The sequence below is a fragment of the Elgaria multicarinata genome, chromosome 6 (assembly GCF_023053635.1).
Source record: "Elgaria multicarinata webbii isolate HBS135686 ecotype San Diego chromosome 6, rElgMul1.1.pri, whole genome shotgun sequence".
Taxonomy (NCBI): domain Eukaryota; kingdom Metazoa; phylum Chordata; class Lepidosauria; order Squamata; family Anguidae; genus Elgaria; species Elgaria multicarinata.
The window spans coordinates 120,923,327-120,945,703 of NC_086176.1; the positions used below are offsets into that span (position 1 = coordinate 120,923,327).

At 47.8% G+C, this 22,377-nt stretch overlaps 1 protein-coding gene across 7 annotated transcripts in view; it reads left to right on the forward strand.

Moving 5' to 3' along the window:
* UNC13B (unc-13 homolog B) overlaps positions 1-22,377 on the forward strand; it is a 225,236-nt gene that overhangs the window by 59,971 nt on the left and 142,888 nt on the right. For 2 of the 7 annotated variants that reach the window (XM_063128355.1, XM_063128352.1), the window contains exons 8-10: positions 9,952-9,987; positions 16,909-17,131; positions 20,693-20,818. In XM_063128355.1, the coding sequence (XP_062984425.1) occupies positions 9,952-9,987; positions 16,909-17,131; positions 20,693-20,818 (385 nt within the window). The remainder of the gene's footprint in view (positions 1-9,951; positions 9,988-16,908; positions 17,132-20,692; positions 20,819-22,377) is intronic. The other 5 variants (XM_063128356.1, XM_063128358.1, XM_063128353.1 and 2 more) reach the window with 4 other exon arrangements.

Consider the following 22,377-nt stretch of genomic DNA (forward strand, 5'->3'; position numbering starts at 1 on the left):
CCGCCCAATAGCCGAAGCTCTCTGGGCGGTTCACAAAAATTAAAACCATGAAGAGCATAATAAAACAACCAACAATTTAAAAACACAAATACAAAATACAATATAAAAAGCACGACCAGGATAAAACCACACAGCAAAAATTGATATAGGTTAAAATATGAAATTAAAACAGCAGAGTTTAAATTTAAATTAAATTAGGTGTTAAAATACTGAGAAAATAAAAAGGTCTTCAACTGGTGACGGGAAGAAACAATGTAGGCGCCATGCGAACCTCTCTGGGGAGCTTGTTCCACAGCCGGGGTGCCCCAGCAGAGAAAGCCCTCCTCCTAGTAGCCACTGCAGCTGAGCCCTGGGTGGGGCTCAGGAAGCTCTAGCGATATAAAACCTTCACGGTTAGCCTAGCTAGTGCTGGAACAATCCTTCTACCAGCTCCGGTGCCTAGCATCTTGTTTTCATATCCTTGCCTTGTGATTAAACCTCCGTGTTACTGATCCTCGGACTCCTGCTTGACTCTTTGTGGATTGTGTGTTGCATCTGACTGCTTAACTGTGCTTTGACCTTTGCTTGTATCTTGACCACTCCTGCCTTAGTCTCATCTCATACTGGACTGAAACCTTTTGTACTTGGGCCATTTGGTTGCTTTCTTGCCTTGCCTTTTGGATTGCCCTGTAATTTGCTCTAACTCCGACTCTGATTCAGCCATAGCAGGGTGCTCATTGCCACTAATATAATTTTGCCTATTATCATTAGGAAGCACTCTGCTGTTTGTGCAACTACATTAATGTAGCAAGTGCAATAGTATCACTTGTGTTGTTTGAGGGGATGTGTTGAATTTTTCCAGGTATAAAATTCCCTGCATGTGATGTTTGGAAACGGTGACATTCCAGTAATGTGGAACCTTGAGGGATAATATATAGGCTGTGCACCACTTAGAAACGTACGAGTACTTATTGTGTGAAGAACTAACGAGGTGGAAAAACCTCTTGTCAACTTGCATTAAAGGAATCGCTGCTTTCAGGAGTGGATGTTGGTAGATTTGGTAATTAAGGGAAAGACCTCAGAGGAAGATGGGACCAACTTCCCATGTTCCTTTCTATGGCTCATCAATATCCCGCTCTTACTGCAAGTGAGAGTGTGGAAGCGTGGCAGGTTCTGCTTCTTCCCAGGCTACCCACCGTGGCTGACTGGTTAGAAAATCTGAAGCCAGGAGAGAATACGTTTTCTGCAGACAAATTTGCAATGGTGTGGAGGAGCAGAAGGGTTGGAGAACTTGTGGCATTTGTTGAAAAGTATGTGCTGCATATATTTCAGGTTTCTATATTTTTCACCTTTGGTTTGAGGCAGATGCTTTTCCTTCCTCCATGTCTTATATTGCTTTGTCCCCTGAGACACTGGTTTGTGATCCTCTAATGTAATGCTGAAAGCGCTGCGTCAGGTGCCGTGAAGTGCTGCCCCTTGCACATTTGGCAGTGAGTTGCAGTGGGCCACGGGTGTAGCGGCGTTCCTGGAAGGATGGAGTTTGCCCTGGAATTTTTGTGAAGAAAACGGCAGGACACAGGAATGCATCTCCAACCAAATGGCAGACTCTCAAGGGAATTCCATGCCCTGCTCTCTGGCCCTCCTCCTCCTCCTCCTCCTCCTCCTCTGATTCTGATGCCATATTGGGCTAGTTCACATGACACAACAGCCCATCTTCTAATCAAGCCATAGTGGGTTGTTTTTACCCATAGCTAAGCCACGGTACTGCTGCCAGACAATCGAGCACCACGTGGCTTGTTTTGCAGGCCGTGGATTCTTTCCCTCTGCCCTCCTCCCCTGCTCCCAGCACATATCTCTGGAGGCTTTGCTTCATGGAAGGGCAGGCAGCTGCTTGCGAGGGCGTCAGTACATCACCAGCCTGTGTGCCATTGGTCCGCTGGTGCCTGGGTGTGTACTACTCTTTGGCTGCTCCCGGGAGGGCTTGTACTTTCCTTATGGCTGGTTGTCATGTCGTGCGAAGCAGGTCATTGTGAACGTACGGACCCTGTCCCTCAGACACAGCCTCCCCTGGGAAATGGCGCTGTAGGCGGGGTGGTGGAGGTGCCATTGTCTGTGGCTGGTTGAAATCGCTCCGTCTGTTCCTACTGAGCAAAAAGCATTACCCCATCTTTGTAACCTCCTCTGGGGGATAGGAATGGTAGCAAATGAATGGCACGACAGATGTAGGTTAATTCACTGCCAAGTCAGCTAGATACTTGTGGTACCGTAGGCTATAGTAATATCTTGTGTACAGCAGAAGCTGGGACGGGGGGACGATAGGAACTGGTTCCAAGCCTGCTTCGTTAAAAGTTGAGTGGCTGCATTCTTCTTTTAAATCGCTTTTCTAGCTTGATAAGGAATTCTCTCGCTGTGCTGATCTCCAAAGGGAAACTAGACAGGTGAAATTCCACTGCAGCTGGCACCTGTGTGTTAATATGTGGGGAAATCTTTTGAGTTTTTATAACCTGATAACAAATAATTTTAGAAAAGGATAATCAAAGCTGTTCCCTTTTCCAAAAAGTGCATGTGGCATGTAATGATCCTGAACAAGCTGCTTCTTGTCCTTATGAACCCTTGATTCAATAACTGTTTGTGAGACATATTATTATATAATTTCTCTCACCATTTTTTCAATTCTCTCCCTTATTAGCAGCTATATAGCACTGGCACTGACCTGTTCCTATGCCTGATAAGCTCTCTTTCGGGACTTGCATTCTTGTATAAAACACATTGCTAGAGATGAGTCATTGTAAGAAGTGAATGTTTGGGCTGCCAGAAAACTCAGCCTTTACATTGCAGCCAATAAAATGCCTCTCATTTAGTGAAAGAACTGGGCATATGAGGAGAGATTGAAAGAACTGGGCATGTTTAGCCTGGAGAAGAGATGACTGAGGGGAGACATGACAGCACTCTTCAAAGACTTGAAAGGTTGTCACACAGAGGAAGGCCGGGATCTCTTCTCGATCCTCCCAGAGTGCAAGACACAGAATAATGGGCTCAAGTTACAGGAAGCCAGATTCTGGCTGGACATCAGAAAAAACTTCCTGATTATTAGAGCAGTTCGACAATGGAACCAGTTACCTAGGGTGGTTGTGGGCTCTCCCACACTAGAGGCCTTCAAGAGGCAGCTGGACAGCCATCTGTCAGGGATGCTTTAAGGTGGATTCCTGCAATGAGCAGGGGCTTGGACTTGATGGCTGTAGAGGCTCCTTCCAACTCTATTATTCTATGATACTATGATCCCCAGATAATTCCAGTGTTTGTTTACATTTATATCCCTCTTTCCTTCTGAAACTCAAGGCGGTGTTCCTAGGCAGCCTCCTGTCCAGCTGCTGACCAGACCCAGGCCTGCTTAGCTTTAGCAAGATGGCTGCGTCATGTGCCCTCTGGCCATGCCAAAGGTCTCTGTTGGAAGTCTAAAATTCCGTACCTCCACCCTGAGCTATACATATATTGTACAGAGTGAGGTCAGAGGGGTAAAATGCAGAAAGTATTGACAGTGACAATCACATTATTAACAGTGGCCATTCTCAAAATAGTTGTTGCTGATCACACCATCATCCTGGACCTAGGTAAGCTAATTAACACATGTAGTGTGATTTTAAAAAATCCTTTATATGGATTCAAGCTGACCTCTTGATGAAATGTAACACAACAGTCTCTTATTCTAATCTCCCACTGAAGTTTCTTTGCTCCGGAATCGGAGGCAGAAATGTTGCCCGTTGAATACTGACATTTCTAAATGTCAGGGTTTTGCCCATTTATTCTTTTGTGAAGAGACTGGCCTTTTTGCCAGATGCAGAATGCAGAAGGGCATCGCTGGCAGATGATAGCAAACATCACGCTAGAAGATGAGGAGGTGTATTAGCCCCTGACATTGTGGATGGCATTATTAGATCCTGTAATAGTGCTTCCAGAGTAGACATGGGGAGAGGCCCGTGTCAGGTTTCCTGGTGCCTCACGCAAGCCCGTGTTCTGGCAAGCCTCTCTATTGCAGGAAATCCCATTAAGTAAAGCTTAATGGTTGCACACTTCAGAAATCATATAGCTGATGGTCGATAGCTATAGGTGCCAAAAGCTAATCACTACTACCGTGAGGAGATCTCCGTCAACGTGGTTTCCCCATCGCCATCTCCACAGATCTGAACACAAGGGAAGGTCAGTCCATACTTGGGTTCCAAGCCCGGACAAGGGAGGGGAATGACTCCTGACGTGATCCCTCAGGCCATCAAAGGAGCAGATTCTTGAAAGGCCTTAAGGGAGCTAATCCAACAGCGGATCATACATTGGTAATTCAAAGGCCACATGGCCAAGGCTTAAACAAGATCACGGGGAAAGGTGAACCCTCAGATGCAAGGAGTTTCATGCCACTGCTTTCGCGTAAACTACTCCTTGCCGCGAGAGTCGAGGCAGAAGAAAGAAAGTCCAACTGTCAATGATTACAGCAAATTTATTTATGTATTAATTACATTTATATACCGCTTTATAGCAAAATTTGCTGGAAAACTCAGCCTTTAAATTGCAGCCAATAAAATGCCTAACATTTAGTGAAAGAACTGGGCATATGAGGAGAGACTGAAAGAACTTGGCATGTTTAGCCTGGAGAAGAGAAGACTGAGGGGAGACATGACAGCACTCTTCAAAGACTTGAAAGGTTGTCACACAGAGGAGGGCCAGGATCTCTTCTCGATCCTGCCAGAGTGCAGGACACGGAATAATGGGCTCAAGTTGCAAGAAGCCAGGGTCTGGCTGGACATCAGGAAAAACCTCCTGACTGTTAGAGCAGTACGACAATGGAACCAGTTACCTAGGGAGCTTGTGGGCTCTCCTACGCTAGAGGCCTTCAAGTTGCAGCTGGACAGTCATCCGTCAGGGATGCTTTAAGGTGGATTCCTGCATTGAGCAGGGGGTTGGACTCGATGGCCTCATAGGCCCCTTCCAACTCTACTATTCTATGATTCTATGTGCTGTAATACTATCAGGAATGATATTTACGATGGCTCATAGTCCATCTTTATAGGGGATTGTTTGATTCAAAGGGCGCCTACATGGGGGAGAGGGTTTAAGAGAGGGTTTAACCTTTTTACTAAAAAGAAAGTTTAAAAATCCCACAATGCTTAGAGTATTTAATTGATTCTGCTATTATCTCTATCAAGTGGGAATATAGTCGGGACAATGTGTTAAAGCTGAAGTAGTATGCTGGACATCATGTTCTCTGGTCTCAATCTCTTGCTCAGAGAAGAGCTCTCAGGGGATAGGAGGCTTCTTTTAGTAACCCATTGCCTGCTACTCCAGGCCTTTCCAAGCCAGAGGATGTGGGTTTACCAGAGTCCTTTGACTCAGAGGGCACCTCTCAGATGCAGTCCTCAGGAGCTGATGGCTGCAGAATTGGGCAGTGGTCCTTTGAGAAGCAGACAGCTCCTTAACAGCAGGTCCAGACCTGGCAGCCTTCAGAAGGCCTCTACATATTGCTGAGACAACAGCTCTTCTTGAGTGATTTCCAGTCCATCTTACTTTATGTGTGCTCTTACTTTACTAGTGGTAATCCGGCCCTTCCAGTACCATAGTTGCATCCCAGCTGCAAGTACAAATACATCTGAAGTAGTGAGGGGCAAGAGGGTGTTGGTGGCCACCTCGGGTATCACTGCAGAGGCACTTGGTGTGACTTTTCCATGTGCAGGTTGTGCTGGTTAAGCTTGATTGGTGGCTATGTGAGCTTTGGCCATGGGGCAGTACAGCAATATAATGAGTGAAGTACAATAAATGAAATATAATGAATGAAATGTGCACTCCGTCTGGGAGGCACACTTGAGGTATAATAGAAGGATGAAAGATTGGGGCAGCTTTAAAGCCAGAAAGAAAGAAAGAAAGAAAAAAGGATAATATTTGTTCCCCATCAGAGCTCCTTGCAGCACAGCTATGGGAGCAGGCGGCGTTCAGCCCTTGAGATCAGTTCTTCACCACGCTCTCTTCCTCTGTGTCAGCTTCCCTGCTGGTGGTGACAGCGCTTTTGTGTAGCACGAATTGGAAGTTAAAATTGTCTCCTGAATATTTCACCCACCACATAATGGAGACTCATCCGAGGGCAAAATGTCGGAAGTGTTTTAATAAACTATGGCAGTGACAGAGATGGTTTTAGCTCTGGGTGTTTGTAGAATGTCGTTTTGATGGTCTGTAGCTTGCAAACCCCATGAAATCGGAGTGCTGTCTGTAGCGGGTGTGTGTGTGCTTGTGTGTCTGCAACAAAACAGCATTTGCTTCTTTGAAAGGAAGCCGCTTCTTTTTTCAAAGTGGCTTCTTCACTTTGTTCACAACCTGTTATAATATTGATGTGTGATCAGTCGCATTTAGGCTGGCTTCCTGTGCTGCTGGGATGTCGCATTACGCTGTCAAGTTTCAGTTTTTAGTCACGGGATTTTGGGAAGGATGCCAACAAAAGACTTTAGGAAAGAACAACTACGATGAAAAATACTTGAAATGCATGACTAGTGTGTGGAAAGGCTGAAGGAGCTAGGAAAATTCAGCCTGGGAAGGAAAAGCTGCTGTAAAGCAGACGAGGAACTGCTGTTGACCCAAGTAAAAAAGGGAAGTGCTAGATTCAAGTGTAAGGTTTGGGATGAGGCACAGCTCGGTGGCAGGAGGTCCTGAATTCAATCCCGGCAACATCTCCCGTTACGAGGATTTTGGAGACCTTGAAGAGCCCCTGCCAGCCTTCCCCAACCTGGTGCCCTCCAGGTGTTCTGACTGCATGTCCCAGCATTCGTGATCATTGGCTATCACAGTTGCAGCTGAGGGGAGTTGAAGTCCAAAACATCTGAAGGGCCCCAGGTTGGGGAGGCTGGAATAGACAATGGTCCAGTGGCATGTTCACACGTTGAGTATTGGGCCGTGCCTGGGCCATAAAAACAAGTCGGGACCTCTTTCCCCTGGAGACATTTGAAGATGAGATTGGCTCCATGTTTTAAGGGCGAGGAATCCAGCCGGACTGGATGGGCCTTTAAGATCCCAGCAGGTAGTTTCCTTCCGTAGACTCCTAAAAACAAAGAACTCTGTTTTAGTAAGTTCATAACTGTGTGTATTCCAGTTGAATAGTAGCTCAGGAATTTAGCCTATGAAAAGCATCACTGTCTTGTTTTGTTGAACATTTCAGCGTGGTTCTTTGAGGTGTTGGGGAAAATACTGCTAAGACATTGCTCAGGTGCAAGACAGAGTTGCAACGAGGAACCAGTGCAAACAATTGGCATGATTGGTGTAGTTTGGTGTCACTCACAAACACACACAAAAAAACTTGAGCTAAACAAGCACTTCTTATTTTACCTCTCCCTCTTTCCTAAAATGTTGTTTATGTATGCAGATAAGCTACTGTCCCAAGTGACTTCAAGGTTGTTCTCTCCTGTCCCCCTGCCCAAATCTGTTGAGCTAAGCTTTTGATTCTTGAAAACCCTCCCCTTTATGAGAAGTCCCCTGTTCTGCATTAGCAGATGTTTGGAGTTTGCGAGTTGGATAAAGCGTCCATCTCTCCTCATTCACTGCTGAAATCTTGTCCTTCTGGTCCCTGGGCTGTTACTTCCTTACTAGCCTTTCCATTGTCCCATTGTTTACTGCCAGTATCATTCTGCCCTTATACAAATCTCTGGTGCGACCACGCTTAGAGTACTGTGTACAGTTCTGGTCACCACACCTAAAAAAGGATATTATAGAACTGGAAAATGTGCAGAAAAGGGCAACTAAAATGATTCAGGGGCTGGAGCATCTCCCCTATGAGGGAAGGTTACAACAACTGGGATTGTTTAGCTTGGAGAAAAGGAGGCTGACGGGAGACATGATAGAGGTGTACAAAATTGTGTATGGTATGGAGAATGTGGATAGGGAGACATTTTCCTCCCTCCCTCAAAATACTAGAACTCAATGGGTTCATAGAATCATAGAATAGCAGAGTTGGAAGGGGCCTACAAGGCCATGGAGTCCAACCCCCTGCTCAATGCAGGAATCCACCCTAAAGCATCCCTGACAGGTGGTTGTCCAGCTGCCTCTTGAATTCCTCCAGGGTGGGAGAGCCCACAAGCTCCCTAGGTAACTGGTTCCATTGTCGTACTGCTTTAACAGTCAGGAAGTTTTTCCTGATGTCCAGCTGGAATCTGGCTTCCTTTAACCTGAGCCCATTCATCATCCCATGAAGCTGATTTGTGGGAGATCCAGGACAAATAAGAGGAAGTGCTTCACACAGCACATAGTTAAATTACGGAATCCACTACCACAAGATGTCGTGATGGCCACCCATTTGGATGGCTTTAAAAGGGGGTTGGATAAATTCCTGGAGGAGAAGGCTTTCAATGGCTACTAGCCCTGATGGTTGTGTGCTATTTGATAGGCTCCTTCCAACTCTACTATTCTATGATTCTATGATTCTATCTCCAGTATCTGAGGCAGGAAGCCTGTGTGCACCAGTTGCTGGGGAACATGGGTGGGAGGGTGCTGTTGCACCATGTCTTGCTTTGTCGGTCCCTGGCCGATGGCTGGTTGGCCACTGTGTGAACAGAGTGCTGGACCAGATGGACCCTGGGTCTGATCCAGCCTCAGGGCACTTCTATGTTCTCGTGTTCTTATTCTTCGAGATTATTCTTATTCTCTCTCAGACAATGGCCCCAGCAATAGCCGCTCCTTCAAACCTGCAAGTTAGAACTGGAAGCCTCTCCAAATGTTCCCTGAGAAAGGGATGCCCAGTGTGGAGGATCGCCGTGGGTAATGCTTGCGCCTGAATCCAGAAGAAGGGTGTGGAAGTGAGGCGTCCCTTAAGGTTGGCCTCTTTGCCCCCTGGCCAGTACTTTAGGAACCTTTAGTAGAAGTAGCAGTATCGTAAAAGGATTTTTGCTTTTTTGAAACAATATGTGCCGAGAATGAAATGAACATGCTAAGGATAGGACATCAAAAGTCAGGTTTTTGTGAATGTTGGTTTTATCTACATCCCGTTGGATAAAAATTTCAGTGATCATGTTCAGTCATTTTGGTTTCTGTAAAGTTAGCGTTCGTTTTGCACAATGAAACGAAGATTAAAGAACCAAGAAAGTGCCCCCCTTAAACTATACTTCACTTTTCATCTTTGACTCAAAATCCTTTATGAATAAGATAAATTTCAACTATCCAATATAAACAAAGGCACAATTTTCACAGTGGAGGGGACGGACAGACTGGATTCCTTTAAGGATCTGTATTTGTACCAGTGCTATTTAATTTATTCATAAAGGAAGTTGACATTTGGGGTCATTCAGGGGTTGGTGGTAGGTTTAGGACAAAGAGAAGAGAGTGACTTGCGTAATGCACAACTAACTTTTAGAATTCACTATCACAAATTCATGGAGGATGGAGATGTCTGTGCCTGTTCAGTCCTTTGGGAATCGTGTAGGGATGAACATGGAAAGGTCATGACATGCGCTGGGGGAGATGGAGGGGCAAGGAGAACGGAGCTGCCGGGGACGGACACGGGAGAAGGGGCGAAAGACGGAGGCCTGCGCTGGGCCTCTGTGGATATCAGAAGGACGTTATATTGGAGACGGAGGGTCCTTCAGGAGATTGAGAGGAGCTGCTGCAGAGCGTGAGTCTGCCAGCGCTGCACTTCACAAAACAATTCATAAGTGGTTTTTGGTGGGAATTGGAAAATGGACAGAAAGCTTAAAGGACGTGCTGCGCATTCATTGAAAGGCTAAGTGGGCAATCTTCACCATTCACTTATGATTTCCCATCTTTTAAGAAGTTAAGATGCCCTCAACACGTGGTAAGTTGTTGGAAAATGTGGGATATTGTTTGGCAAAAATAAAAACGTTTCATGTTTTAAATTTCCCCCAGCAAAGATATTTCACAACCTTTCTCACTGATCTTGTTTTTCTATATTTCCCCCCCTGTTCCTATCTTCTTGCTTCCGTTTGTTACATGCAGGCACCTGGAGTTATTTCGGATGGGGAAAAGAGCAGAGTATGTAAACACCTTAATAACTTCTTGCTAGTTCTGTGGTTCTGAAGCGCATCCCCATGCTCCAGTCTGAGGATAGCTGGGATATTCATGCATAAGTGGGAAATGTACTGGATCTTTTGCTATTTCATCTTCGCTGAATTTCATTCTTGTGGGTGGCCTGCCCAGCCTTCTCTCTTTCTTGCTACGTGAACTGATGAAAAGTATCCTTAGAACGGGAGATTTCTCTCACCCGCTGATGTCTAGCGACACGCGGTGCCTGTATTCCCAGGAAAAAGGCAAGAGATGTGTGTTCAGGAAGCAGGAGGCGCTCTGTGGCGTTTGTGTCACTACTTATCTTCTAAATGCCAGATACTAGGGCAAAATAGGAGGCACACTTCTGATCGATCCAGTTGGTGCATTGACAAAAACTCTGAAAATCTGGGCTCCCTTGGTTGAAGATCTAGTCCTGACCCTCATCTGTGCCTCTGGAGCTCTTTTGGCCAACAAATGATGAAGCATTTATTTGTATTTCTCCATCTCTTTAGATTGCTTCCAACAAACTCTACCCGCCCTCCTTTAACAGAAGAGGCAACCAGGGTCCACACTGCCAGCTCTCAGTGAAGCCTCCGTTTTTCACATTGTGGCCCATTTGCACCGTGAAGGGTAGCTGGGGCGTACAGGGGGTGCTTGGCTTTCTTACTGTGCTCCATAACTCTTGAGTGGTAACGTCTGCCTTTTGCACCAGGTGCATCTCCAAAAGCCTGGCTTGACAGGCAGCGGCCAAGCAAGCAAGATTTTCCTGCCTTCAGATTGCTCTTTAAAGTCAACTCTGTGTGCAGCATTCAACACTGAGACAGGCCTGCTGTCCTCCTCCTCTTATGCCTTGTGTTGCTGTGAGAGGTTTTCACATAGAATAACCTTCTAGCCGTGGACGAGGCTCACTGCAGGAGATCCCATCTCCCTGCCCGCCCCTTGCCTTCTGGGCTGATTGACTTTGTCCAGCGTGTGGACAGCAGAGCCCACTCTGGTCTGAAGTCCTGTGAAGGGTGGCATTTGCAGTGCTGTGGGATGAGGAGTCTGTTCCTCGCCTCATTTGATCTCTTTCGTCTACGCTGTCTTGTATCATTTTCTCACGATACACATAATTGTCCCTCCGGAAATATCCCAACTAACCTCTGCTTTGCTGGGTAGGGGAGGAGGAGGAGGAGGAGGATTCTTTCTTTTAACAGGCTGTGGTTAGTTGGCAACCCCGAAGCAAGACGCTTCCTTGCCGTGAAAGTTAAAGTTGTGCCCATTTGGGTGATCTTACGAGGTTTACCCAGTGCTTCTCTGCTGCACAAGACCTAAAGCGGCATTTCCCCACCAGCACCCTATCCTTGTTCTGAGGGGATCCTGTCCAGAGGTCCGAAGGGCCTCTACCTGGAAGAGTGAAGGCCGATTCCCTTCCACGCTACTCAGTCAGTGAAGTATGTAGTGGGTAAGGGAAGCCCCCACCTTCTCCATGGTGCAGGGCCAAATTCCCCCAAGAACAGTGACTGTAGGTTTAGGGTCGATTCCTTGAGATGGCTGAAGATTCCCCTGAGCTCATGTTTCACAAGCGTAACCCTGGGGCTTGTGCAAAGCATCACTTCAGCAGAGGCAGGCGTTGTGTACTGGATTCCCAGGGTAAGCAGCTGGTTCCAGCATGGGCATTGCTGTAGATCACGCCTCCTTCCGGGGCGCCTGCCCGTGGAGATGACGGTGGTGGCAGCAGCAGCAGCAGGGGACAGAGCAGGCCGCTTCCTTTTCTCCAGTGAGCAGCAGTTTGAGAATGGCCAAGTGCTTTATTTCCATGCAAGCTTTTCTCTCTCGGCAGGATCCATTATTGTTGACTGGCACGTTGAGGCGCAGCTCTTGGCACGCAGCGGCAGTCATACGGATTCCTGCTGTTCCCTCGTTGAAGGGAGGTTTAAAGCGCGCTCTTGCAGCACCGTTCCCCCGCTCCTCCCACCTTGGCATTCAATGGCCCAGATTTCAGGATGCATTTTGTGACTTTCTGAAGGCTAATGGGGGAGTAATTAGGTTTCCAGACTCCTTTGGAATGGCAAATGTTGGTATTTTTGTTTCTTAAAAAAAGGAACTTGTTTCATAGACTAGCAGTGGGAGAACAGAGAGATCGCTGGCCCTGCATTGCTCATCCTCCCAACTCCCAGGTTTGAGGGGTGCCTGGGCAAAGTGGCCTCTCCCCCACCCCATCCGGGCTGACCTAGCAGCACCAGAAGACAAGCAGCCCTCTGAGCGATGCTGCAATCAGCACCAGCTGGCTGAGTCTGGCTGCATTTTGACTTTGCGGAGGGCTGCCCCATCAAGGGCATTGTGGGAAGGTGGTGTGGCCACTAGATGCCAAGTGCTCTTTGGCTACTGGGCTGCGTTTAATTTTTAATCGTTAGGGTCCCAGGTAGGCCTCCAGTGTGGGCCCCGCTGGCCCCACGGAAGCTGCCCCAGGATACCCGGTGCATTCTCCAGACCCACCAATTCTGTTCGTGTTTTGAAGCGTCTTAGCTGAAGACACATCCTCCTCCTCCCGCCTTGTAGTGTTTGTGCCTCTGATTATCCAGTGTAGTGAGCCTTTAAAATGGCCGTGCAGAGGCAGGTGGACCTTAAACTGGAGAGCCTTCATCAGTCCCCCTCCATCCCATTAAATACTGTTCCAGTGCTTACTGGCAGGATCCCAGTACTGATAAGCTGGTGGTCTAGGAAGGCATGCAACCTGAGGAGAGCCTCCCCCGCAGCCCAGTTTGTGAGAAGACGTTACCTGTGGGTTGTTCCTCTGTCTAGTTCCACATCCCCTTCATGCCAGCATTGCTAGTGGGCTGGACGGTCCCTTGCAAGGGAGCCCGTGATGGACATAAAGCGTAGCTGCAACAAAGCAGTAGCCACAGAATACCTACCAATATTTTGAGACCAGAGCAATGCCCTGTAATGTTTCAGAAAACAACTTCAATTTTGCTGTTCAGTCTTACTTGGAGGGGGCCTTTTCCTACCTCCAGCTGCTGCTGTAGCTTCTCACTTGCTCTCCCCCCCTCTCTCTTTCTCTCTCTTTCTCTCTCTTTTCTAGACTCTAGATGATAGATCTTTTATGAAGTGCCACTGAATGATGTGAGCCTCTGTGCCCTATTATTATTATTATTATTATTATTATTATTATTATTATTATTATTGCTAGCCTGTATGCATGAATGCCAAAGTTGTCTTGCAAAGTGGAGCATGCTTCTTTCCCCCCTTCCTCAAAGTCTGCCCCCTTTTGCCTCCCCAAACGTCACTCATTTTTCAGAGTTTTGTGTGTGAAACTTCTTTTATGGGTTGGAGTGTGGGATAGTTGGGAAGGGAGAATAAATCTTACTTGACTAACATTATGCCGTGTAAAGCAAAGGCTTGTTAGATGGCTTGTTAGATTTGTCCACTACACGGAACTGCTTAAAAGTTACTCCATTCTTGTTTTTAACATACAAAACACTGATACTGCATTCTTACCTTGAAAACATTTCCCAAGCTGTTTTGGGAAATGTTTGTTAGTCTCCTTTATCTGGGAGGAACAAAATTGCAATTTTGGTACCGGCAAGGTTTCTAATGAGCCACCTTGTGTATGAATAAATGCACCACTGCTTCTTCAGGCCTCTTGGAATGCAATAGTTCTACACACCCGTCCACATGGGAGACCTTCACCCCTCATCGTCTGCCACAGCCAATGGCTTAATGCTCATGGAACAATGGGCCATTCTCGGTGAGGTTGTGTATTCAAACATCGCCCCTGAGGGTGTACTACCACCACCACCACCACCACACAACCCTTCTTGCTTTCTGGCATGGTCCCAAATTTCAGTGCAGAATACCTCGTCTCCTCCGCAGATATGGTGTTCAGCCATGATGGTTGCATAGAATGCCTCCAGGATGCATCAGGAGAGCTGCATGCTGCTGGCGAATGTAGCTTCACCATGCTACCAGCAAGAACAAGAACCAATTCAGAGGAGGGCAACGAGGATGATCAGGGGTCTGGAAACAAAGCCCTATGAGGAGAGACTGAAAGAACTGGGCATGTTCAGCCTGGAGAAGAGAAGGCTGAGGGGAGACATGAGAGCACTCTTCAAATACTTAAAAGGTTGTCACACAGAGGAGGGCCAGGATCTCTTCTCGATCCTCCCAGAGTGCAGGACACGGAATAATGGGCTCAAGTGACAGGAAGCTAGATTCCAGCTGGACATCAGGAAAAACTTCCTGACTGCTAGAGCAGTACGACAATGGAACCCATGACTTAGGGAGGTTGTGGGCTCTCTCATGCTAGAGGCCTAAAAGAGGCAGCTGGATAGCCATCTGTCAGGGATGCTTTGAGGTGGATTCCTGCACTGAGCAGGGGGTTGGACTCGATGGCCTTAGAGGCCCCTTCCAACTCTACTCTTCTATGATTCTGTGATTTGTTCAGTGAAGGGGATTTGGCCCAATGAATGTGCCACAACAAGAGGAGCATCCAGGTGCTTCTTTTGTCCATGTAGAGATGCAAAAGGGCTCCTGGGAATAATAAATATGGCTGCTTGGCCACGGCTGCTTGGTACAATCTCGTGGTGGTCAAGGTTTCCTGCCTGACCATGGTTGCCACAGGGGCAGAGGTAACTGAGCAAGCTGGTTCTCGTTCTTGCTGGCAGCACATAGATGCTTCTGTACATTTTAAAGCAGTATAGTGTGAGTTGTGAAAATAACCCCTGGGGTGGGGGACGCATCAAATTATGGAGACCGCCTTTCCAGAAAACCTACCCAAGGTGCATTGTCCTCCAGGGGATCCTTGTCAGCAAACCTCGTTGGCTTAAATGGGAGCTCTTGTTGATCCCAGTGGGTTGAGCTGCTCAACTGAGGCTGACATGCCACTGGGCTTATGCCCTGGAATGGTAATGGGAACGCTCTAATCGATGTTTCCCAGCTGGCTGGCTTCCAGTGGTAGTCATTATTGTTGTCACAGCAGTGCTGGGGAATCAATTGGCTGGATTTTCCGTGGACCTACCAAAACCGTCCTCGCACAGCAGGAGCGCTTGGGACTTTCGGGTGGCGATCTCATCTTGGGATGCTGCTAAATTCTCGCAAGTGCTGAAGTGGAAGCTCCTTATCCCTCAGGAAGCCACCCCAAGAGACTCTGGCCCCAGCATCTGAGGGATGCCCTTTTGGGAACAGTGAGGTGTCTCCTTCTCAAAAACAAAATGGTGGTGGCTCTTACTTGAAGGAGCGGCCCTTCATTTATATTCCACTAGGCATAAAAGATGAACACCTTTCTGTGAATCCAAAAATGTCAGTGCCCAAAGGACGGAGACTAACAAGAACACTTCTGCTCTAAGCCGCTTCTAAAGTGGGAGATTCTGTCATTTCCAGCATGGACAATCAAATTTCTTCGGAGGAGCCTGTTTGAAGTTATTCTCAGCCAGAGATGCTTCCTGTTCTTGTGTTGACTGCCTTATGGTGATGCATGTCAGAATCCTGCTTTATGTTGGGGAGGGGAGGGCTTGATTCTCTAGAAACTGACCCTTGATTAAATCAATGAGAAGTGTTTGGAACTAAACAGTTTATAAGCCGCAGAGCCTCCTCCTACCCGCTGGACAACTTTCAGGTCACAATTTCTGTATGTTTATGAAAGAAAAGGAGGGGCTGTTGGCAACGTCCTATGCAGTTGTCGGGGACAGCGGCACGCATCCTGGCTTGAGCCAGCGCTCTTCTGCAGTGCCTTTGTTTGACTGCCACCCCTCAGTAATGTCGTGCTGGTTAGAATGAGTAGATGTGCAAAGTTATCTTCCCAGGGTTCCTCTCTTGAACTCTGCAAATGTTGATGGAGCTCCTAACCATTCTCACTTTCTCAGCCAAAAAGAGAAAAATGCTCCAGGAACGTTTCCCCCACTCTGCTTCCTAGTCACAGCATGAGCCCTTGCAAGGAGACTGTAGCTCAGCAGCGGAGCCCCCGCTTGGTGTGAGGACGGTCCCCGATTCGGCATCTCCAGACAGGGCTGGGGAAGACCCTAGAGAGCCCCTGCCAGTTAGGGGAGGTGATCCTGAGCCACTCTTTCGCCCGCCCGCCCCCCCCGCCCCCTGGGCCCCAAGAATGGTTAAGCTGCCTTCAAGTTAGAGGCTGAGTGTCCAGCAGAATCCGTTCTTTGCTCTCAGGCAGCATCTACGAGTGGTGTCATTTGTTTCAATAGACACCTTCTGGAATATCCCTAAACTGAAATGTCCAGGACTGAACGCAGGTGCTCAGACGCTGCTCTCCCCTGACTCCCACACCCGCCATCCCCTTCCACCGATGATCCTTCCTCAGCCCTGATCAGGGAAATCCTGCCTTAGCCGGGTGCTCCCCGACAAGGCCCTTGAGGTGCAATTGCCCTGCCTCATTCACAGCGTTTTGCTAGGGCTCCTGCCATGGTTGTCTTCCACTCGTAATCTCCCGTGTTTTCTTGCTGCTGCTTCCACCTTTTTTCCTTACTGTAGAAAATCCATGCAGTAAGAGAAGATGGAGCAGCAGCGCAGTGGATTCTAATTGGTAATGCTAGGAGCCCTCCGGCTGGAAGCACCCCCCCCCCCAGTGAGGGCTTTGGGAGGAGAGAAGGGGCCTTGTGCTGAAAAGCTGAAGGGGACAGAAGCAGCGGAGAAGTTCGTTCACTTCCTTTCCTTTCGCATTTGTGCTCTGCGTTCTTCTATCAGCCACTCAACGGCCTTTTGGCGGGATGCGCTTGGGGGCACCCCAGAGAGCACCTTCCCTCACGACGCAGCCCCTCAGCCCGCGCAGGATCTTTCCCGAGTGAGCAGGGCCCTGCCCCAGCGGCTCCTTTCCCTTTTCTCTAAGACGAAACGTGTGGAGTTGAGGCGGGCGTGGGCCTGTCTCGGGCTGGGACTGGGATTCGCCGCTGGGCTCAAACGCCTTTTGTCTTGTAGCGTTGGAAGACCACGACAGCGCTGTGGATGACAGAGACAGCGACTACCGCAGCGAGACGAGCAGCAGCGTCCCTCCCCCGTACCACACCACCTCGCAGGCCAACGCTTCAGTGCACCAGTTCCCCGTGGCTTCCCGCCTGCAGCAGCAAGGGGGCTCCCGAGACGCTTGCGTGGAGGCGATGCGTGGCTATGATTTGGACTACCGGGAAAGAGCGGCTATCAGGTGGGTCTCCCTTTGAAACCGACGTGGTTCTGCCTCCGCCCCGCGAAGTGCACGCCGCCTCGGCAGGAGAACCTGCCGGCAAATGGCGCGGCTCTGCTTTGTCACTTTAGAATAAGTTGTAGTCAAGTAATCGATCCTCCCAGAGTGCAGGAAACGGGCTCAAGTTAAAGGAAGCCAGATTCCGGCTGGACGTCAGGAAAAACTTCCTGACTGTTAGAGTAGTATGACAATGGAATCAGTTACCTAGGGAGGTGGTGGGCTCTCCCACACTGGAGGCCTTCAAGAGGCAGCTGGACAACCCTCTGTCAGGGATGCTTTAGGGTGGATTCCTGCATTGAGCAGGGGCTTGGACTCGATGGCCTTGTAGGCCCCTTCCAACTCTGCTATTCTATGATTCTATAAGATGAGATGCTGCTGCTTCTCTGCCTGAGCTGACAGCAGGATGGCATACTGGCCGGGCTAACATTTGCAGGAAATACGGACTCATTAAACACACAAAGATGTGATTTAGTAGCTTTGTCGCCGCGCCATCTTTTCTTTCCTCTAAAAATTATCGTTCATGGGATGACTTCCTGGTAACTGGGGAGCACAAACCAACCAAACAAGACCCCCTTTGTATGAAAATAAGAATGCAATCTCTATACTATCTATAATTAAATAAGAATTAAAATGCGTGAATTAAGCTGAAATAATTCAACCCATATACAGTGGTTTGAACCCTAAGTGTCGTTCCTTCAGCTGTGAACTCCCGGGCCCTCTGCAGGGCTGAAGCTGGGCCCTGGCAGGGTGGAGCAGGGGAAGCGGTTTTTGCTCCGTTCCCCCTTCCCTCTGCAGCCTCCTGCGCTCTGCAAAATCTGTTCCAGAGGGTTGGGGGACCCTAGAACAGTGTGGAAGGTGGTGTGAGGGGCTGAAGAACGAAAGAGCGGCTTTCAAAAATAACCACCCCCCATTTTCTGCGCACAGAAGTCTCTGCTGGCTCACAGAGCGTTCCGACAGTGGAAGGATATAATTGGATACGACCCATGCAAACATATTTAACAAGACTTGTAATATCAAATTTAAGCAAACTCCTACACAAGCATATCTAAATAACTATATTAATAACTATATTAATTATATAACTATATTAACCCTTTCAGGGATGCTTTTAAGGTGGGTTCCTGCATTGAGCAGGAGGTTGGACTTGATGGCCTTATAGGCCCCTTATAAGTCAGAGGTTTCAAAGCTTAGAAATACTGAGAAATCCAAATTACCGTTAAGCCCTGATGGAGAAAGAAAAGGGTAAGGTAGCGATCCAGAACACTTCTCACGTGTAAGTTAATGGTGGTGGAACTCCCTTCTGAGGGTGGTTAGAGCAGCCTCCTCTTTAGTGTCCTAGAGATGACTGGCGAAGACGATAATGTCCTGCTGAGCTTTTAATAATTAATACTTCTCTGTTTTTAAAATATGTTTCAGGTTTTTGTATTTTTTATGTATTTTCTATTTTTATTGTACATCACCCCCAGTATTCATTGAGTGGACAACTTAAAAGGTTGTCACACACAGGAGGGCCAGGATCTCTTCTCAATCCTCCCAGAGTGCAGGACACAGAATAATGGACTCAAGTTACAGGAAGCCAGATTCCGGCTGGACATCAGGAAAAACCTCCTGACGGTTAGAGCAGTACGACAATGGAATCAGTGACCTAGGGAGGTTGTGGGCTCTCCCACACTAGAGACCTTCAAGAGGCAGCTGGACAATCACCTGTTAGGGATGCTTTGGGGTGGATTCCTGCATTGAGCAGGGGGTTGGACTCGATGGCCTTGTAGGCCCCTTCCAACTCTGCTATTGTATGATTCTATGGAGGAGGCGATCCAAACGCAGTCTCCATAAATGACGTGACATAACTGGGTTCTGACCTTCTTGAGGGATGGTTTATTTCTATTTCTGCATTTTAAGTGGAATAGAGATTGCATTTCAGTTTTCAACCCATGGGGGTCTTGTGTCTTTTGTTTGTGGTTCCCCTCTGAGCTTGGCAATTGGGGCACCCCAAGCACAGAAACGGCTGCTGAAACAGTGAATTGCTCCTCGCATTGGATGACGTATTGCCCTTTCCATCTGCCCGTCTGCAGCATTGTGTTCCCAGTGGAACATTCCTCTGCTGCACGCCGTGCATCTCCTTAGCAAGGGCCCAGAGAAATTGGGAACGTATGAACAGCAGGAGCCGCCCTGTCGTTCTCCCTACAGGTGGCTCTAGGCCCTTTGCTGTGTTCAACTTCAGCAAGGGTCACTGGCCCAACAGCCCTCAATCCAAGGCCCAGTTAAACCCATGAGCAGGCATTAAAACCACTAAAATGCAACATTACCCCCATGCCTGCCTAACTCCAGACATTAAATGTCAGCCTGAATTAAAGGTCTTTTGCTGCAGTTCCAGAGACGGTTTAGGTTTGGATGTTCCGTCTCCTGGAGAAGATGGAAATTCAGTTGATGTGACGCCGCTCTGACAATTTCTAATTGTATTAATTGTATCCTGTCTAGTGTGGCCTGGAGTATGGGAATTGTGCCCTTGTCGTAAGGAATAGTGGCAGTACTTGTATTGCTCCTGGATACTGATGGGACACTGTGGGCGCAAGGAGATCTCTAAAGGACGCTGTGCCCAAGCAGTTAGGGTTAGGGCAACATCTGGAGTCCCTTCCCACCCACCCGCCCAGAAGCCACTGGGGGCCATAGCCCTGCTGCCATTGGTCTGGCAAAACGTTGCAATGTGGAAGCAAAAGTGTCTGATTACCCCCCTTTTCTTTCTTTTTCTTTTTGCTGCTCCACCAAATTTTGTTGGTGAACTGTGAGTTGTTTTCTTTAACTTTGAAAGGAAACATTTTTTAAAATCTGTCCTTTTTGGCTGCTGCAGAGTTGGGGAGGCACACAAAAAATGCCAGAGAGGGAGGCTGCGTTAGTGGGTCAAAAGCTGCCCTTTAGAATTGGATGTAGGAGACAACAGAGCAATGAGACAGATGGCTGAGAGCGAGCGAAATGCCCTCTTTGCAGCCTACCTCCATCCTAAGAGCATCAGAAGAGCCCTGAGGCTGGATCAGACCCAGGGTCCATCCAGTCCAGCGCTCCTTTCTCACAGTGGCTGACCAGCTGTAGACCAGGGACCCACAAGCAGGACACGGTGCAGCAGCACCCTCCCACCCATGTTCCCCAGCAACTGGAGTATACAGGAGGTGTAGCACCTAGCCATCTCAACTAGTAGCCATTGAGAGCTTTTTCCTCCCCACTGTTAACATTTGGGATACCAGCTGCATCCCAAAGCTGCAAACCGTGAATAACCCGGAGAAGGTGCCACTATCCTTGGAACGCTCTCCGCGCTCTCCCTCGCGGTCACAAGGTGCGCTGGCCTTCATGGCCTCCCTTGCCGAGGGTTGGCCTCCCTTGCCCTGTGCCCAGGCAGCCTCCTGGCATGGCTGGGCATCCGGTGGAACGTGCCCACTTTTATTTCCATTTTGCCAATATGAAGTCGCCCGAGCGTTCTATGTTGCCCCGTGTCCCTTATATCTCTTAACTTTTCCTTGCCTTTTGAAGAAGACACGATAGCTTAGACTCCACCGTGAGTGGCCGAACTGACCTGGAATCTGCATCACAGCCTAGTCAGATGACAAGCCGCCAGCTGTCGCTAGAAAGCGGGCACTCGCTAGGGTCGCCAGATAGGTGGGTGGCGCTCCGCGAGCCTCCGCGTCGCGGGTGTCGTGTGTGGCGGCATGGCTTTGGTCTGGTGGGGCTGCCAAAGTGGCTGTCGGTGTTTGCATGCCTTCCTGCTCTTACACACACCTAGAAGCAAGGCTGGCTGTTTGATATCGCGCTTCCTGTTTACGTTGGCTTCCTTGCAAAGAAAAATGTAAAATGTTTTGTTAGTCCTATAAAGAGGGAAGAGATGGAAAACATCATTAGCCCTCCTCCGAACTAGGTCTTGTATTTTCATATGCTCTGATCTGCCCAGCTATTCTAGCTCGTAAATTTGTATGGACCTTGTGGTTGTTTTGTCAGCATTCTGGGATGCATGTTTAGAATTCTGACTTGAGCATAATGGTTTGTGGTGCGTTCCCAGCAGCCACATGGTTATGATGGTGACTCCAAATAATAGTAATGGTTTTGGAGTTCAGCTGCTGAAAAGTTACATTTTGCTCTCTAGCAGTAAGCCTCTAGAGAGGTGGCTGTACAGATGGGTTTATCTCATATTATCACCAATTTTGTAAAATTAGCGTGCTTTTATTATGTGCTCAGTGTTATGAAATTATTAGTACATTGCAAAATGTTCCTTCTTAAAATACCTGCTGATAGACTTCAGTTCAGATAGTGACTTGTAACATTTTAGCTAGCTATTTATCGACACGTTTAATATGCCATTCCTATATTTAAGGAAGGCTTATAAAAAGCATAGCTTGTTCTTATTTTTTTGACTGTTCTGCTTAAAGCTCTTGCAAAAAAACAATAGACTGAATAGCTGAGATACAGACTACCTGTGAGTAGAACTCTGCTTCAAGGGATCTTTCCTCTATAGGCAGGTGGGTCTTGGCAGAGGCGATTTTCGGCCATTCTTCCTTTTCCCAGGCTCCTCCCCCCCCCCCGGTCCCCCCAAAATGTGGGACCTTCCAGGACAGCATGGGAGGGGGCATAATAGGCTTCTGGAAGAAGGGGGAACTGGCAAACCTCACCATCCCTTCAGCAGGAGTTTCTTCTTCTTGATCTCACTCTCCTCCAGATGTGGAAGGAGCCCTTCCGTTTACATACGGGCAAGTCTGGATCCAGCCCAATATGTTTTATTCTCTCCTCCTCTTCCTGCCTTAAAAATTCTGAAGTACAATGTAAGAATTAGCTGTGTTAATAGTAAAACCAGGATGTTTTGTAATATTTTGTGGTATTAAATAATGCTGGCGTACTTGTAAGTATGTGTTATGACATTTTTATATGTTTATTTTTTATGCGTACAAGTCGTTGTTCAGTTTGGTCTTTATGAATCTCTCCTTTGCAAATATTATGCTGAAGCTCTTTTTCACCCATCTTGCTCTTTCCTTTTTTCTTTGCCCTTCTGTCCTTTTTATATTTCTTTCTCCACATGTATCAGACAAGGACCTTTAGTTAGCAATGGAAAAGTCAGAATCATTCCGTTTGATTATGACATTGGCCAAGAAGAGTATGATGAGAACTATGAGGAATTAGGCAAGCAGTTAATAGAAGATTTTTTAGAAAAAAGTCATAGGACTAGAAGT